Source organism: Phyllostomus discolor, chromosome 5 (assembly GCF_004126475.2).
Source record: "Phyllostomus discolor isolate MPI-MPIP mPhyDis1 chromosome 5, mPhyDis1.pri.v3, whole genome shotgun sequence".
NCBI lineage: Eukaryota > Metazoa > Chordata > Mammalia > Chiroptera > Phyllostomidae > Phyllostomus > Phyllostomus discolor.
In genome coordinates, this window is record NC_040907.2 from 31,481,829 (window position 1) to 31,501,758 (window position 19,930).

The 19,930-nt window shown below is 37.2% G+C and overlaps 1 protein-coding gene across 15 annotated transcripts in view; it reads left to right on the forward strand.

The window, feature by feature from the left end:
* Positions 1-19,930, forward strand: part of MAST2 (microtubule associated serine/threonine kinase 2) — a 163,689-nt gene that overhangs the window by 50,867 nt on the left and 92,892 nt on the right. For 13 of the 15 annotated variants that reach the window (XM_036026006.1, XM_036026004.1, XM_036026010.1 and 10 more), the window contains exon 4: positions 19,703-19,734. In XM_036026006.1, the coding sequence (XP_035881899.1) occupies positions 19,703-19,734 (32 nt within the window). The remainder of the gene's footprint in view (positions 1-19,702; positions 19,735-19,930) is intronic. The other 2 variants (XM_036026005.1, XM_036026014.1) reach the window with 1 other exon arrangement.

The following is a 19,930-nucleotide window of genomic DNA, read 5'->3' on the forward strand; positions in this document are numbered from 1 at the left end:
AATGGATGGAGGGGGATGATAGCAGTGTAGATGGTGGTGGGTTTTCTGATTGGTCAGTTTTTAGATATGTGCAGCTCAGTAACAGACTCAGGGACAGACACCTTATAAGTGTCTGGGCTAGGTGTATAAGTTAGATACTCTGAACTGAAAGTAACAGAAAACTTGATCTCAGGTAGTTTAAATATTAAAGAAATGTATTTATTTACTAATATTGAGGAATTTGGATGGATTTGAGAGTTGGGTAATCTAGTGTCTTTTGTTGAGCTTCTCTGCTTTGTGTTTTGGTTGCATTCTGAAGCTGGCTTACTACTTAATAGGAAAAAAGCTGTAGGGGTTTCAGCCTGCATGGTAATGCACTGCAGCATCTGGGAGATTATGTGTGAGCATCTTTTAAACTAGAGGAGCCTCCATTCTGTGTAGGAGTTGACGTGGTTTCACATGAAGGTTTGGATATTGCTTATGGTAAAAATTGACTCATCCTATTGCTACTTTTGGAACATTTCCAGTGAGAGACTTTTGAGGTTGAAGTTCCTTATGAATGGAAGAAGGCACATTTATATTTGCCTTATTTCCCAACCAACTTTATAGGAGGTGATTTTATTTTAACTTTTAAAGGTCAAATGACTAGCCACAACAAACAGATTTTCATTATCGACTCTCTTAGCCCCATCATTCTCACATAAGTATTTGCCCATAAGGCAGACACAGTGATCCGTTTTCATTGGGTAGAGAACCCAGTTTCCAGTTCTGAATTGAGAATATTTGTTGTGCTTATACAATTACTGCTCTCAGGAGAACTGTGCAATGTTTCCCCCCTTTACTGCCTTTGATGTTAAAAAATGAGTGTACTTAAAGTGCCGTTGTTCGAGGATACATCATTATTTTGCAGAACATATGACAACATAATGCATACTGGGAAGCATTATTGTTGACAAAAACTTCTTGGAATTTTTTTATTTTAAAAATTATGGCTGTTCTAATAATTTATGAATGTCATAAAAAATGTAATTCAGAAGCCCTGGCTGGCGTAGCTCAGTGGATTGAGCTCGGGCTGGGAACCAAAGTGTCCCAGGTTCGATTCCCAGCCAGGGTACATTCCTGGGTTGCAGGCCATAACCCCCAGCAACCACACATTGATGTTTCTCTCTCTCTCTCTCTCTCCCTCCCTCCCTCCCTCCCTCCCTTCCCTCTCTAAAAATAAATAAATAAAATTAAAAAAAAATGTAATTCAGTTTAGAATTTAGTCCTTAAAAGCAAAATCTTCAAGAAACAGCTCTAGATTTTAAACATTCTATTTTTTCTTGAAAGTTGTTTTTTTTAAAAAAAGATGATGACATATGGATAAAATTGTAATCTAATAATATCCTACTGATGTTCTTAATTTCATTAATGTTTTTTGAGGGAAGTTTCATAAAAGTAAAGAAAAATTACAATTTGTACCCGTCAGTCCATAGTACTACTGAATATTTTCGTGTCAGTAAATTAGATAGCTTTGAAAATTGAATGATTTATTTTATCTGTGTTCCTCCTCTTTTTCTCTGTGCTCCAAATATTCCCATTCTATTTTATAGCCACACCAGACTTTTGATTTTTTTGTTATTGTTGTTTATTTTTCCATATTCATTCATTATCTCTGGCATTTCCCCTTCCTGAGTGTCATTACCCCCCTTCTCTTCCTGTCAACCTCCCTGTCATCATCCATCCCCATGGAGCACCTGATTTTCAAATTCTTACTGTCTTCATGGATTGTTTCAGCATCTTTGCAGACAAGGATAACCAGACAGCCTCAGATCTTGAGCGTCCCTCTACTTCCTGGACTTTTAACAGCACATTTTCCCAAAGCAGCGTGTATTTTGTACAGGGAGTTGTTTCACTTAGAAATCTTAAGTAACCTGAAATTAAATCTCCTTATCATCTCTGAATTAAATTCCTGTATTGTCTTGTGTAGATTGGGATCACAAATTGAAATTCAGTGGGTGCTCCTAGTGGGCTTTGAATTGGAGGTCTATGAACCTAGTTCTGTAGATGTGTTTTATTTGTTCATCTCTGGAAATTTAAAATAAAATTGACCAATATAGCACCCACCAACCTTTCTCATTTTGTACTTTGCTGCTTCATATATTTTCTGTATTTTATCATTTCTAAGGCTTATATCTTTTTACTTTTTAAAAAAAGATTTTAAAGTTTATTTTTAAAGAGGAGAAAGAAGGGAGAGGGGGGAGAAACATCAATGCAGGAGAGAAGCATCAATGCGTGAGACAAAATATTGATCGATTGCCTCTCTCACTCCTCCAACTGGGAACCTGGACTGCAGCCCAAGCCTGTGCCCTGACGAGGAATCAAACTGGCAACCTTTTGGTTTGCGGGATGACGCCCAACCTACTGAACCACCCTGTCAGGGCTCTTTACTTTTTAACAGCTCTGAAATTGTGGTGTGTTATTTTTGATGGTGTGTTATACTTTAATTGGCAGTGGTTATGAAGTTTTTTTACTGATACCTGAACTAAAGTCATCTCTTGCAAATAATAGTTTTTCAGATTTGATGAAATACATCATATTACCTTACTAGCTTTGTTAGTAAAATTTGAGTTTGCAACATTTTATGTTCCAGTCTGAAAATCTTTTATTTTTCTTTTAGTTCCCCCTTTTCTTTTTCTAATAGTCTTGAAAATCTCTCTGTTCACTTGTTTCTTTGCATTTCTGGTAATCAGTTGGTACCTTTTTGATGTGCTTCTTTTCTATATTCTTTGAGATTATGGTAATTTTCTGCATTAATTTATTTGGGATGTGTGATATTTATGAATTTTTTATTGTGTAACCACTCTTGAATTTTGGGGATAAACCCAACTCACACTGATATATGATTCAGTTTTTTTTAATGGTCGTGTATTTAATCTAAGCTTTTTATTTCTTCTTGAGGTAGATATGGTAGATGTATGAGGTCTGTCCAGAAGGTATCCCAGCCATGTAGTATGAAAAATAGAGACATTTACTGAAGAAGATACAAGATAAAAGAAACGTTGTAGGAACATAGGACAATAGGAACAAAGAAACATAGGATAATAATGCCTCAGTCCCTTCAAAGTAAGGCACCTTAGTACCTCATACAGTTCTCCCAGTTGCTATCAGCTTCCCTGTCATGTTTTCCTGAATCTCGTCGACAGTCTGAAATGTCTTCCCTTTCAAAGGAGAGTTTAGTTTTGGGAAAAGCTTGAAGTCCCAGGGCACCAAATCTGGGTTGTAGTGGGGGTTGAGTCACCTGGGTGATTTGATGTTTCACCAAAAAAAACAGACATGATGCATGAGCAGGCATGTTGTTGTGATGAAGCTGCCAATCACCGGTTGCCCATAGCTGTGGCCTCCTGAGTTATCTGAATAGTTTCCACAGAGGAATGTTCATGCTTAACACAAAATTTGATGCAGTTTCATTGCTGTACTCGGTCAGTCACTTTAAATGCGACCGCCTTTATATATGAAAGGTCTGTCCAGAAAAAGTCCACCCATTGTTAACATCGCATGACATCGATGTAAACTGGCAGCTAAGGAGCATGGACTGGAATGTGCATGTGTGAACAGTGGTGACTTCACTGTATCAGTCATTTGAGGTGGTAGACACTGTTTTGTGAGCACATGTACAGTGTGGCCATCACATTCAAAATGACTGAGGAGGGCAACGAATCTGCATCAAATTTTGTGTTAAGCTTGAACATTCCTCTGGAAACTATTCAGATGATTCAGAGGGTGGCAGCTATGGGCAACTGCTGATTGGCAGCTTCATCGTGACAAGACACCTCACACATCATGTCTTGTACAGAGCTTTTTGGTGAAACATCAAATCACCCAGGTGACTCAGACCCTCATAGTCCAGATTTACACCCTGGGACTCCTGGCTTTTCCCAGAACTAAACTCCCCTTTGAAAAGGAAGACATTTCAGACTGTTGATGAGATTCAGGAGCATACGATGGGGCAGCTGATGGTGATTGGGAGAACTGTGTGAGTCCTAAGGTTCCTACTTTGAAGGGGGGCGGGGACATCATTGCCCTGTGTACAGTGTTTCTTTTATCTTGTATCTTCTTCAGTAAATGTCTCTATTTTTCATATTACATGACTGGATACCTTCTGCACAGACCTTGTATAAATGGGAACTTGTCCATTTTGTCTGTTGTTCATTGAGAAAAAATTATTTATATTATGTGTGTTCTTTTTAAAATTTTTTGCTGAATCTATACTTACATCCTTTTTCATTTTTTTAAAAAAATAGACATTATTATCTTTTAAACGGATTATTTATTTATTTTTAGGGGGGAGGGAGGAAGAGAGGGAGGAAAACGTCAATCTGTTGCTTCTTGCATGCCCCCAATCCAGGACCTGGCCTGCAACCCAGTCATGTACCCTGACTGGGAATTGAACCTGGAAGTTTTTGGTTTGCAGGACTTCAGTCAGCTCACAGAACCATGCCAGTCAGGGCCCTTCTTTGTATCTCTGATATTGAGCATTTATACTTTTATTTTTTCATGATCAATGTCAGAAGTTTGTCTAATTAGTTTTTATAAAACCAACTATCCCTTTATTTCAAACTTTCCATATCATTTTGCTTTTGGTATATCTGTTGCAAATGGCATACCATATGGGTGTTATTTGGTCTACACTGGTAAATTTGTCTATTTATACTTATGACTGTTGATGTATTTGAACTTGTTTCTGCTGTATTTCTAACATTCTGTGTCCTGCATTTCTATGCCTTATTGCTTCTTTTTCTTTGTTTTCTTGCCATTTAAAAATACTGATAGAGGTTTTTTTTTAATTTGTTTTCTTATTCCATTTGTTTAACTGTACTGGTGAGTTAGAACAAATTGAAATTATAACCTCTTTGAATAACAAAAGGAATCCTTGTCTCATCACCCACTCCAAACTTGATGCTATTTTTGTCCAGTATTTTATTTCTTTCCTTTAAAAATTCTATAAATTAGATATTTCTGCTATTATAGTATACAATCAGTGCTTATTGAGATTTACATAACTTTACCAATTTTTTAAAAATATGCTTTATTGATTATGCTATTAAAGTTGTCCCATTTTCCCCCTTCACTCCCCTCCACTCTGCACACACCCTCCCACCCCCATTCCCCCTTTAGTTCATGTCCATGCGTCATAAGTTCTTTAGCTTCTACATTTCCCATACTATTCTTACCCTCCCTCTGTCTATTTTCTACCTACTATCTATGTACTTATTCTCTGTACCTTTTCTGCCTCTCTCTTCCTCCCACTCCCCTGTTGCTAACTCTCCATGTGATATCCATTTCTGTGGTTCTGTTCCTGTTGTAGTTGTTTGCTTAGTTTGTTTTTGTTTCTAAATTTTTGTTGTCCTTATTTTGGTTGTATGAGGAAGCACAGTGTGTCTACCTATGCCTCCATCTTGGCTGGAAGTAGGTTTACCAATTTTCTTTTTTTCTTTTTTTTTTTTTTATTTTAGTCATTGTTTAAAACCAATTTTATTGCTCAGTATTTTTTTTTTTTTTTTTTGATTCTCAGACTTTTTTCCTGGGATAATTTTTTTCCTCCCTAAAGTACATCATTTAGACATTGTTTTAATATAGGTATGTTAGTAGTAAATACTTATATTTATTTAATTGTTATTATCTCGCCTTTGACCTGGAAAGATACTTTGTATAGGTATACAATTTTAGTTGGTAGTAATTTTATTTTACACTTTGTACATATTATTTAGCTATCTTTTGGTTTCCGTCATTGAGAAATGTATTGCCATGCTAATTGTCATTACTTAGAAGCTTATGGATCTGATTCTCTGACTGTTAAGATTTTTCTCTTTTGTCTTTGGTGTTTTTGAGTATTACTATCATTGACCTGGTCTGGATTTTTAAAAAATTAACCTTTTTTGGGGTACATTGTGCTTCTGGTAAATGTATATGGATTCTTATTATTAAATTTGGAACTTTGTTAATCATTTATTACTTTAATATTGTACTTTTTAAATTTACTTTTTGCTTTCTGGGATTTGAATTATACATATGTTGAACACAAGTACTAGACACAAAAGAATATATACTGTATATTCCATTTAAAGAAAATGCAAAACAGCAAAACTGATATATGAAATTAGAAATCAAACGATGGTTTTCATTGGGAGTGGGTAGGGCATTGTAGGTAGTGCCTGGAAGAGGGGGTATGAGAATGCATCTAGGTTGATGGTAATATTCATTTTTTAAAAATCTGCCTGTTGGTTATATTAGTTTATTCAGTTTTTGAGTTGTATGCTGTGTGTACTTTTCTGTATTTAGATTGTGTTTCGATAAATAGTTAAATGTATTTGTCTTCTTTCACTCCGTGGGACAACGAAGTACAGGACAGAATTGTCATTAGCAGTGGATTCTGAGTGGGCCCTAGAATGTTGTTCTCTACTCCTGCTCTTACCCCAAGCAGTTGCTTATCTTAGTGCCACTTTATGGGTTTAATTACAAGTCCTGTGAAGACATACTGAGGTTTTCAGTGGTGGTGGATGCCTTCCCCCCACCCCCACTTGATTTTAAATGTTAGTTGAGATCTTAAATCTAAATTGGGTTTAGTTGTCTCTAAAACCCAATTCTTCATTCAATTCCAGTGGATTGGAAGGTTGAGTTATGTTTCTTGGAGCTTCTTAAATTTCCTTCTCTGAGGAAAGTGGTGCTACTGCAATGGAAGAGAAATGAATGAATGAGTTAATGAATGAAGGAATATGAGCGAGAATTTTAGGAGAAAGCGTGAGAGAGACTTAGGGTAGGAGCTGCCTTAGGCAGAGACAGCTTTGACGCAGTCATCTCCTTGCTGGTGGCTATTGATATAAAGGACAAACACAAGCCTTGTGACTCTTGGCTTGCATATTTATTTGTGGGGGTAGTGGTTACTGCGTTTGGACACTTGGCCTTTGTATTTCTTGGGAAATATTTTAGGGTTTAGTCATTGTGAATAATGAGCAATGCATATATAAGCAAATGCCAGTAATGCATATGTACAGATAGCAATTCCCTGTGTGAACAGCACCGTCTCGTTTTGTGTGTAATATCTTTAGAAGTTTGCTTTGTGGGTAAGTGAAAGGGAATGAGTATCTATTTCTCTAGAATTTAGTATGTATAGCTTCTTTGCAACTTCAGAATATAGTTCAAAAATTTTTATTTTGTTCTTTATAGTCAGATATTACTTTAAGCTCTTTGGCAGGCCGTATCAAAGTTTGTCAGTTGGAGGCATCCAAAATGGTAATAGTAGTCCACTTCTGGCCAAGATGGAGGCGTAGGTAGACACACTGTGCCTCCTCGCACAACAAAAGAAGAATGACAACAATTTAAAAACAAAAAACAACCAGAACTGACAGAAAATCGAACTGTATGGAAGTCTGACAACCAAGGAGTTAAAGAAACATTCATCCAGACCAGTAGGAGGGGCAGAGATGGGCTGCCAGAGAGGACTCGAGGCAAAGCAGAGGCTGGCAGAGTGGGCTGTCCCACATTTGCACACAGATAAACCGGGAATAACAACTGGGGAATGAAACAGACCGAGAAACCCAGGGCTTCAGTGAGGGGAAATAAAGCCTCAAACCACTGATTGAAAATACCTGTGGGGGTTGAGGCGGCAGCAGGAGAAACTCCCAGACTCACAGGAGAGTTTGTTGGAGATACCCACAGGGTCCTAGAATGTACATAAGCCCGCCCACCCAGAATCAGCACCAGAAGGGCCCAGTTTGCTTGTGGGAAGTGGGAGAAGTGACTGAAACCTGGCAGAGAGCAGAGCAAGCACCATTGCTCCCTCTCAGACCCCTTCCCCACATACAGTGTCGCAACCCAGCGACATGAGTTAACCCGCCCTGGTGGACACCTAAGGCTTTGCCCCTCACTACATAACAGGCATGGCAAGACAAAAAAAAAAGGCCCAAATAAAAGAACAGATCAAAGTTCCAGAAAAAAATACAGCTAAGTGATGAAGAGATAACCAACCTATCAGATGCACAGTTCAAAACACTGGTGATCAGGATGCTCACAGAATTGGTTGAATGTGGTTGAAAACTAGATGAAAAAGTGAAGGGTATGCTAAGTGAAATAAAGGAAGATGTACAGGGAACCAATAGTGATGGGAAGGAAACCAGGACTCACATCTGTGGTGTGGACCAGAAGGAAGAAAGAAACATCCAACCAGAAAAGAATGAGGAAACAAGAACTCAAAACAATGAGGAGATGACCTCCAGGACATCTTTAAATTTTCTAATATCCGAATTATAGGGGTACCAGAAGGAGAAGAGGAAGAGCAACAAGTGGAAAAGTTATTTGAACAAATAATACAGAACTTCCCCAATTTGGCAAAGGAAATAGACTTCCAGGAAGTCCAGGAAGTTCAGAGAGTCCCACAGAAGTTGGACTCAAGGAGGAATACACCAAGGCACGTCATAATTACATTACTCAAGATTAAAAATAAGGAGAAAATCCTAGAAGCAGCAAGAGAAAACAGTTACCTACAAAGGAGTTCCCATCAGACTGTCAGCTGATTTCTCAAAAGAGACCTTACAGGCAAGAAGGGCTGGAAAGAAGCATTCCAAGCCATGAAAGGCAAGGACCTACATCCAAGATTGCTCTATCCAGCAAAGCTTTCATGTAGAATGGAAGGGCAGATAAAGTGCTTTTCAGAAAAGGTCAAGTTAAAAGAGTTCATCATCACCAAGCCCTTGTTATATGAAATGTTAAAGGAATTTATCTAAGAAAAGATAAAAAACATGAACAGTAAAATGACAGCAAATTCACAGTTATTAACAACCACACCTAAAACAAAAACAAACTAAGCAAACAACTAGAACAGGAACAGAACCACAGAATTGGAGGTCACATGGAGGGTTATCAATAGGGAAATGAGAGGGGGAGAGAGGGGGAAAAGGAACAGAGAATAAGTAGCATAGATAGTAGGTATAGAAAATAGACAGGGAGAGGGTAAGAATAGTCTGAGAAATGTAGAAGCCAAAGAACTTACATGTACGACCCATGGACATGAACTAAACGGGGAGAATGTAGGTGGGAGAGGGTGTGCAGGGTGAAGAGGGGGAAATGGGACAACTTTGATAGCATAATTAATAAAATATATTTTTAAAAAATGGTAATAGTAACATTCCAGAGATTCTAAGCAATACATTCTTCAGTTTTGGGGGAGGCAGATTTAGTTTTGGGAGAATATTACTTCATACATTAGCTTTAGAGCTTTGCACAGGAGGGTCAGATTAGAAAAATGAAACTCCTTAGTATTTATGATAATCCAAACTGTAAAACCTTAAAAAGCTTTTTTTTTTTTGCATAGTTTTTTTCTTTTTTTAAGGTTATTTATTTTTAGAGAGAAGGAAATACAGGGATAAAGAGGGAAAGAAACATCATTGTGTGGTTGTCTCTCATGCACTCCCTAGGGGGACTTGGCCCATAAGCCAGGCATGTGCCCTGAATGGGAATTGAACCAATGACCCTTTGTTTCACAGGCCAGTTGAGCCATACCAGTCAGGGCTGCACAATTGTTTTAAAGACTATTTTTTAGATCAGTTTTAGGTTTGCAAAAAAATGAGAAGAAGGTACAGAGATTTTCCATGGATGGAACCTTCTGCTCCCACACGTATATAGCCTCCCCTTTATCAATATCACTCATCAGAATGGTACATTTACCAGCTCTACATTGCCTCATCATACACACCCAAAATGTTTATAGTTTATTTTAGGATTCACTTTCGGTGTTACATATGTATGGCATATATTCCATTATTATAATACAGAGTATTTTCACTGCCCTAAAAATCCCCTGTGCTCTGCCTATTTCCCTCCAACTGCTCCCATCTCTGGCAACCACTGATCTTTTTACTGTGTCCATAGTTGTCTTTTCCAGAAGTTTATATACTTGGAGTTCTATGGTATGTAGTCTTTTCAGATTTGTTTTTTTCACTTGGTTATATGCATTTAACTTCCCTCCATGGCTTGATAGCTTGTTTCTTTTTGGTGCTGAATAATACTCCATTATCTGGATATACCACAGTTTATATATCTGTTCATCCACTGAAGGACGTCTTGGTTGTGCCCAAATTTTGGCAGTTATGAGTAAAGCTGCTATAAGCACCCATGTGCAGATTTTTGTGTGGACATAAGTTTTCATTTCCTTTGGGTAAATACCAAGGAGCACAATTGCTGGACCCTGTGGTAGAAGTATGTTTAGTTTTGGGAGAAATTGCCAAAATGCCTTCCCAAGTGGCTATACCATTTTGCATTTGCACCATGCAGTACAGGAAGATTCCTGTTGCTTCATCCCCTCCCAGCATTTGGTGTTGTTAGTGTTCTAGGTTTTGGCCATTCTTACTGGTTTGTAGTGGCATCTCATTATTATTTTAATTTGCATTTCCCTGATGACATATTATGTGGAACACCTTTTTATGTGAGAACCTAAGCTTTTAAATATATTTTCTTATTTAGCCTTGAGGTAACTTTTATGAGATAGGCAAAGTAGATATTTTTTAATTTCAGGTGTGCAGATAAGAAAAATGAGATGTAGACAGGTTTAATGACTGACCAAGATTTTATGAGCAAAGTAAGTAGTATAACTGTGTTTAAACATTTTTCTGACTCTGAGCCCTGGGTATTTTATACCATGTAGAAATATCCTGTTAGGTCCACTGTAATTGAAAAATAAATTTTTAAAAACCCTGTTAGAATTATCAAACTGTCTTTATCATTCTTCAAATTCATATTAGAACATGTCTTCTGTGTCACAATTCATAGAATAAAATACTTTTATATACATTATTTATTTGACCCTCACAAGCATTATTTTATCTGACCTTCACAAGCACTATAGCTAAGTCTTATAAGTAGTGAAATTCCAGGCCCCATAAATTATATATTATTGAGCCATAACATGAACCTAGTATTCTGAACTTCAAATTTTATGTGCTTTTTCTTGTCTTTCAGTATTATTGAATAATGTGCATACTCTATCCTTGGAACCTGTTCTCAGGGTGAGGATGTGAATTTAATGGAACAAGCAAATAGGACAAGAGTGAAATACATTAAGAGTTTCATGGGAGTGCCATAGCTGCATATAGACTGATTTCCCCCTTGGCACCTGACCTCAAATAGACTAACACTCAAGTGTGATTAAAGGGAGCTAACGCACCATGACACCCAGAGCAATAGTAATGGTTCATTTGCTACATGAGAAAGGGAGGTTTTTGTGCATTCCAGCAGATTTATTTGCTGCTAGATCTGAGGAGAAAGTTATATTTAGAGATAATGGTGCTTTTAAGGCCAGTTAGTAAATGGTATTACAGTAGATTTCTTTGGTAGGTAATGTTTTTCTCTCCTGGAAGCATTTTTAAAAAATGATCACCAGAATAGCTAGCTACCAAAGTGGAAGGCTGTCAGTAAATAAGTGACCACAGAGTACATCCTTTCTGCAATAAAGCCTCTTTTGCTGACCTAATTGCAGTTGACAGTTTTCATCGGGTTAACTCCAACCCTATTGTGAGCCTTATAATGAACAGAATCCTATTGTGAGCCTTATAATGATGATGGTGATATTAGTAAGTGTGATTTACTTACTTGATTCATTGATTTAGTCATCAAATATTCACTTGGTACCTACTAGGAATGTCATTGTGAACAAGACTGATCTATTCTCCTCAGAGCTAACAATCAGACCCAGAAAATAGACAATTAAGCAACTAATTACAGTTAAGAGTTGGAACTATATAGAGGGAGGCTGAGGAAACTATGTGTAAGGAAATCTTACCAGAGGAAATGAGGCTTAAATTAAGGTCCAAGAATGTACAAAAAGAGATGCAGAAAAGAATTTCAGGGGGAGTTCAATATATGTGAAGACCTGTAGATGAGTGAAAGAATGGCATGTCTAAAAATTCAGATTTCAACAAGACTGGAGAATTGTGTAAATGATCCTCAAGAGGTAGGTAGTAGTAGCCAGGTAGTACCTTGTAGGCTACTGAAAGGATTTTAGACTTTATTCACTGAAGAGCTTTAAGAAGAGGAATGACCTGATTTTAAAAAAGATCTTTTTTAAAAAAACATTTTTATTTTTGTTTTAGTTATTTTTCCAGAGAGAGGGGAAGGGAGGGAGAAAGAGAAGGAGAGGAACATTGATGAGCAAGAGAAACATCGATTGGTTGCCTCTCACATGCCTCTCAGGACCTGGCCCGCAACCCAGGCATGTCCCTTGACTGGGAATTGAACTGGCGACCTTTCGATTCACAGGTTTGCGTTCAGTCCACTGAGCCACATTAGCCAGGGCTAAAAAAAGATCTTTTTAATGTAGTATTTGTTTAATTAAATTCACATAGTGTTACCTAAAAAGCAGATGTTAATTACATGATCGTGCATGACATAACATTAAAGTTAAGGAGAACAAAACTAAACTAAAGGGAGACCAATTAGGAGGGTGTTACAGGACAATGCTGCCTTGGGCTAGGAAATATAGCAGTAGAAAGCAAGTGAAATTGATGATTAAAGACATATTTTGCAGGTGGAATTGGTAGGGCTTGATGAATAATTGAATGTGTAGAGTAAGAGAAAGTGAATTAACAAGAGTGACTCTGGCCCTGGCTGCTGTGGATGAGTTGGTTGGGCATCGTTCCTCAAAGCGAGGGGTCACCAGTTTGATTCCTGGTCAAGGCACATGCCTGGGTTGAGGATTTGGTTCGTGGTCAGGGCACGTGTAAAAGGCAACCAGTTGATGTTTTTCTCTCACATTGATGTTTCTTTTCCTCTCTTTCCCTCCCTCTAAAAGTAAATAAATAAAATCTTTTAAAAAATAGAATGGCTCTGGATTTGGTGGTACTGTCAATGAAATGGAAAACACAGGAGGAGCATGACTGAGTAGAGATAAGTTGAGTTTTTAGACATGGTAAGGGCAAAGTAGTTAGTTATACATAGGACCATTAGCTCAGGAGAGAGAGCTGGGATAGGGTACAAATTTGGGGATCATCTTTGTTTTTAAAAGATTTTATTTCTTTTTAGAGAGATGGGATGGGAAGGAGAGAGGGAGAGAAACATTCCCAGGCATGTACTCTGACTCGAACCAGCAACCCTTTCTTTGGTTCTCAGGCTGGCACTCAATCCACTGAGCTACACCAGCCAGGGCATGGGAATCATCTTTTAATACGTATGTAGAGAGGAGAGTTTCTAGGCTGAGCTTTAAAGACAATCAACTTAAAAAAAGATTTATATTATTTATTTTTAGAGAGGGGGAAAGAGAAGGAGAAGGAGGGAGAGAAACATTGATCGGTTGCTTCTTAGAGGCACCCCAACTGGGAACTGAACCTGCAACCCAGGCATGTCCCCTGACTGGGAATCAAACCAGGGACCTTTCGCTTTGTGAGATGACACCCAGCCAACTGAGCCACACATGTGAGGGCAAGAAAACTCAACTTTTAATGGTCTGATATGATGAACATAGAGCCTGCAAAGTTTCTTGAGTAGTGTTTTCTTAGATAAGAGGAAAAAGAGGAGCATGTGGTTTCATGAAAAGAAAATCTTTCAAGATAGAACAATGAATGAATGACCTGTCAGATGATGCTGAGCATTCATGAAAAAAAAAAAAAAGAAACGAAACGATGGACTGAAAATGCAGTGGAGATTCTTTACATGGAGACCATTGGTAACCTGGAAAGAATGGTTTAAACAGGGTGGTAAGATCTGGGGATATTTGAAGTGCATTGAAGAAAGAATAGGAAGTGAGAATTTGGAGACAAGGAATATAGACAACTCCTTCAAGAATTGTGGCTGCGAAGGGATAAAGAATTGATAAGGGAGTGGTTTAGAGGAATGTGTAGTAGTTTTTAAAATTTTCTTATCTATTGATTTTAGAGAGGAAGAAAAAGAGAGAAACATCTATTTGTTGTTGCACTAATTTATGCATTCATTGGTTGATTATTGTATGTGCCCTGACCAGAGACCAAACCCGCTACCTTGGTGTATTGGGACAATGCTCTAACCAGCTGAGCTACTCGTTAGAGTAGTTAATTAATACATCCCTGATGTATTAATTAATTAGAGTAGAGTAATTAATACATCCCTGCCCTGGGGATGTATTAATTACAATACATCCCAGGGCAGGGATGTATTGTAATTAAGCGAAAAAATTCTCCCCCCTGCTACCCTTATCTCAAGGTGGGATAGGTTTGAATATGTCCAAATGCTAATGGGAAGCTAATGGAAGATTGTGAAGAATATGGAGAATCAAGGGTTAACTAGTTGATCACAGAAGGCTGAGTGGGACAGGCTTTGTTTGACATTGTGTTATATTGTCAGATATTTCTGACCTAGTTTCTAAGAGAAGGTGATGAGACAGAGAATTTAGTTGTTTGCCTATATGAGATTGCTCTAACCTCAGCCAAACTTTCTGATTGTGTAGCTTTCCTCCTTGGCCTGCTATGAATATTCCCTGGGAAGGGGAGGATTGGGAAATCATTGTTATCTGGACTACCTTTATCTGATTGGAGACCACTGTTTATTCCACTTTGTGTTAGGCTTGTCTTTCTGGGACCAGAGGACTCGGCACAGAATGTAGTGATCTTGAGCCCTGGGTGTTTTGTCTTGCAAATGCAGGCTTTTGTTTGGGTGCAAGGTTGGGGAAAGAGAGGCTGAAGGGATGGATTTTCATGGATGCATTTTTCTGCCTGTAAAGGAATTCAGAGACGGGCACACACATTTTATAGACTTTTAAAAAATTATTTTTGCCTCCAAATATAATCTACTACATTACCCATGTAGACTGTTCAAGAATCTAAAACTGTCGTGTAGATTCAAAGAATGATATTCCATTTTATATCGATTGTTTCAGAAAGTAGAAAAAGAGGAAACACTCCCCTAGCACATTTTATGAGGATAGTAGTATAATCATGATGCTAAAATTGATAAGGACAATTTGAAAGGAGAAAATACATAGGCCAGTCTAACTTATTAAATAGAAGCCAGAATTAAAAATAAAAGCCTATGGAGCTATATGATTTTATTAAAAACGTGTAATGTTTAAGGAATAAATAACTCCAATCTTATACAAACTCTTTCAGAAAATAGAGGAGGAAACACTTCCCAGGTAGTTTTAGGGGGCCAGTATAATTGTGACACCTAAATCTGACAAATGCAGCTAAAGTAAAAGCAGAGATTATTACCCCTTATGCACATAGGTGCAGAAATCATTAGTAAAGTATTAGCAAAACAAACCTAGCAGCATATTTGAGAAAGTTGGGTTTAACTCAGAAATGCAAGATTCGTGTATTAGAAAAATGAATCACTGTAATTCACTACATTAACAGAATGGAGGAGAAAAACCATATGATCATTTCAGTATATACAGATAAAATACTTGACAAAATCAATATCCATTTATGATAAAAGCCATAAACAAATTAGAAATAGAAGGGGACTCTATCAATTTTATAAAAATTATCTATGGAACACCTACTGCTAACATCAGATTCATTGGTAAAATATTGAACTCTTTCTCTCTATGATAAGATGAGAACCAGGTAAGGATGTCTGTCACAGTCTGAGAAAGTAGAAAGAAGTAAAACTTTATTCACAGAGTCCATGATTATTTATATAGAAAAATTCCAAGGAACCCATAAAACATTACAAGTTGTATTGCATTTAACAAAGTTGGATACACAGTCAATATATAAAAGTGGACTGCATTTTATACTAAAGCAAGCAATTGAAAAATGAAATAAAATTTATTATAATAACAAAATATCTACTTAGGATAAACTTACCAAAAGAAGTGTACAATCTTTTTGCTGAAAACTATAAAATATTATTTGGAGCATTAAAAATAGATCTAAGTAAGTAGAGCAATAGTAGGGTTATAGATTAGAAAACTAAATTTTAAGATATCATTTCTTTCCAAACTGGTCTGTAATTCTTGCAGGCATTTTTGGTAAAAATTAATAATCTGAATCTAACATTTATATGGAAATGTGAAGACTTTAGAATATAAAAAAAACAATTTTGGAAAAGAAGAATAAAATTAAAGGACTACCTGATTGAACTTCTGTGCTTAATATAAAGTTACAGAATCAAGAAAGTGTGGTTCTGGCGTAGAATGGAAAGATAGGTCAATATAGTGCAGTAAATAGCCCAGAATAGCCTATTCTATTATAATTTGATTTTCAGCAAAGGTGCAGAAGCCACCTGTTGAGGAAAAGATAGTGTTTTCAGTGAACAGTGTTGGAGTAAGTTGTTATCTATGTGAGAAAAAGAACCATAACTCCATCTCAAATTTGCCTCAAAATTAATTCAAGTGGGTCATAGGCCTAAATGTAAAGGCTGAAAAAATAAAATTTCTAGAAATAAAATAATGGAAAATATTTTTGTGTCCTTGGCATGAGCAAAGGTTTCTTAGATAAAGACATTGATGGTGAAATTATTAACCATTAAAAAATATTGACAGATTAACCTTCATCAAAATTAGAAACTTTTGCTCATCAATAGACGTTACTAAATGGCAAGCCAGAGACTGGGAGAAAATATTTATTAAGCATGTGTGTCAAAAGATATCTAGAATATATGACAAACTCTTATAACTCAATAATAAAAATATAAATAGCCCATTTTTAAAAAGATTTTATTTATTTTTTAGAGAGAAGGGAAGGGAGGGAGAAAGAGAGGGAGAGAAACATCAATGTGTGGTTGCCTCTCACATGGCCCTCACTGGGGACCTGGCCCACAACCCAGGTATGTGTATGCCCTGACTGGGAATCCAACCAGTGACCCCTTGGTTTGCAGCCCACACTCAATCCACTGAGCTATACCAGCCAGAGCAATATCCCAGTTTTAAAAAAGGTAAAGTCTTTTAAGATACTCTGTAAAAGAGTATGTCCTGATGGCTAGCATGCACATGAAAAGATGTTCAACATTCTGTCATCAGGATAATGGACACTTAAACCACAATGAGATGCCACTACACACAAGAATGTCTAAAATTTAAAATACTGATATCATATATTGTTATGAATGTAGGAAAATTGGGATTCTTGAGATGAATTTAAAGCAATTTTTATATTATTAGCGAGTGTAACATACTAGCTGGAATGTGGAGCAATTGAACCTCTCACACCTTAATGGAAGTGTACCATGGTGTAAAAAAAAAAAAAAATCTTTAGAAAAATATCTGGTAGTTTCTTACAAAACTAAATGTATACGTATCTCATGACCCAGCAATTCCACTCTTAGGTATTTACCTATGTTACCTGAAACATAGGTTTATTCAAAGATTTTATAGGAATGTTAATAGCTCAAAACTGTAAATAACTGAAATGTTCATTAGTAGGAGAAAGGATAAATGAACTGTGGTATTCATATGATTGAATATTGTACCATCATATGCAACAACATGGAATGATGGAAGCCTTATAGAAAAAAGTTCCTATGACGTTCCAGAGCAGGCACAATTAGTCTATGTTGAAAAACCAGCATGAAGAAATAGTGGTTTGTTGGGGATTTACCATGAAAGAACATGATGGAACTTTCTGGATTGATGGGTGTGTTTTATATTTTAATAGGGGTTTGGATTACCTGAGTGTACACATTTATTAAACTTATTGAAATGGGCATCCATTTGAGGGTTTTGAGCAGGACTGCTGTGATCTAACTCACCTTTAAAAGGATCACTCTGTTACATGACAAAAGACTACTTAGGGAAAAGGGAAGAAGCAGAAATGGGATACTCGTTAGGAGATAGTTGAGGGAGGGACCATGCTGGCTTAGATTGCAGTACCAAAAACTAACAGGGTTTTTCATAATTCATTTAGCAGAAAAGCTTGACCTAACTTGAACTCTTTTGGTAACAAAAATTGAACTAAGATTCTTTAGAGTTTTTATCATTTGCTGTGGCTATCATACATTTTGCTACAGAAGTTTTAATGTGTTTAATGTATTTTGTTGTTGCCCTAGTCTTTGTTGGGGTGTTATATATACAAGGGGGGATCCCAGAAAACCTGGAAATATCTTCTGGAGGGTGGGCCCCTTGTAGTACAAGCTTACTCAGCTAGGTGAGTGTTCTAGGAACCCATCTGTGTCAGTGTACCAGCTGGTGTTGTTGGGAGAGGCTGCGTTTGGTCTCAGTGAAATTTTTTTCAAAGACTCAGTGGTTTGCCCATTTCATGATGGGTGATTTATGAGAGCACCTGCCCACACTGAGCTGAGTGTTCAACAGTTTTTGACCAAAAAAACAGCATGACCCCTGTGCCCCACCCTCCCTGTTCACCCAATCTCTCCATTAGTGACTTTTTTTATTTCCCCTGATGAAAAAAGTCTTCAAGGGGAAACGTTTTGCTGATTGAACATGTAAAACAAAACATGACAGAAGCACCAAAAGGCATCAAAATTGATGAGTTCCAAAACTGTTTTGAGTGGTGGAAAAAAATGTCTTGATAGGAGTACTGCATCAAATGGAGAGTATTTTCAAGTGACTGAAGTTTAAATATGTAGGATAAATACACAATTTTTTATAAACAAATTCTGTTTTCTGGGCCCCTTTGTATTACATGTATATACTCTTACTTTGGTATCCCCCCACCAAATTCAGATTCTAAAACATGACCAAATCCAAGGTTTCTGTTTAAAAGAATGTAAGTCTGTGGAGATAGTGGAAAATGGTTGTATTCTGGATGTATTTTAAAGTTAGAGCTATTTAAACTCCTGGTGGATGGGGTGTGCAGTATGTGAAAAGTAGAGGAGTCCAGACATCCAGGGTTTTGGTCTGACTCCCCCCAAAATTCACAGTTGTCCCTCTGTCTTCCTGGGGACTTGAGCATCCATGGATTTTGGTACTCGCAGGTACTCCTGCAACTAATTCCCTCTGGGTATGGAGGGACAACCATACATTTCTGGAGGAGTCAGAAGTTATACATGGGTTTTTGACCATGTGTGGGTTGGTGCCCTCAATCCTTGGTTGTTCAAGGGTCAAGTGTACATCCATATAGGTGAATCTCCCCAGTTATAATGTTGATTGACGACAGCAGATGAATATATACACTCTGAGACTATGTATATAATTTTAAAACTGTACTTACAATTAATGAATGTATATATAATAAAATATGATGACATATGGAAAAGAGAAATGAAAATTAAGAATAGTTGCTATTAAGTGGGGACCAGTGGGAGGTAGGACTGGTAGATTGGAAAGCCAGTCACAGGGGCCCCAGCTGTTTCTGTAAGGGTTCTTTCTCGTGCCAGTGGTGTGTGGAGTCATCTCTTTGTTACAGTATTTTCTGCATATATATATGCATATATATATATATATCCATATCCATACACACAATCATCTGAAATATTTTCTAATTAAAAATAAATCTCATTTAATTCCTTTCCCTGGTGCTAATGGCAGGATTCTTTAACAACTGATCAGTAGTTACTGGCTGGCCTGAGGAGTGCCTGGAATCTGCACTGGCCAGATGGTTCCCTCTAGTGGGGAAAGTGTCACAAGTGTTCTGTGCACACTCCTTTTGGGAAGGAAGTGAGGTGATACTTCACTAAAAGTTAAGAGACAAAGTGAAAGGTTATCATTTAGAAATATCTACTCTTTGCCATTATTAAGATAATGTCATAAATCTCCTAAGACACTTAGGGTAGACCTGTAAGTTGCAAATGGGTCCTCTTTCCTAACGTGTTTGTATTTTGTTTTCAGAAGGAGTTGAGCCTTCCAAGAAGAGGCAGCTTGTAAGTAGATGATGATTACCATTGTAGTTTTGATTATACTTATAATCTATTGCTTAGAAATACATCCTGGGAACTATTCTTAACATTATATAGAGGAATGCCATTCATGAGTGTTTCTGCTCCCCCTGTGGATTCCTGTCTTTGCCAGGGAAGCTGGTGGGCCAGTTGACTTTTCTTGCTAAGTCATTCCCCCCTC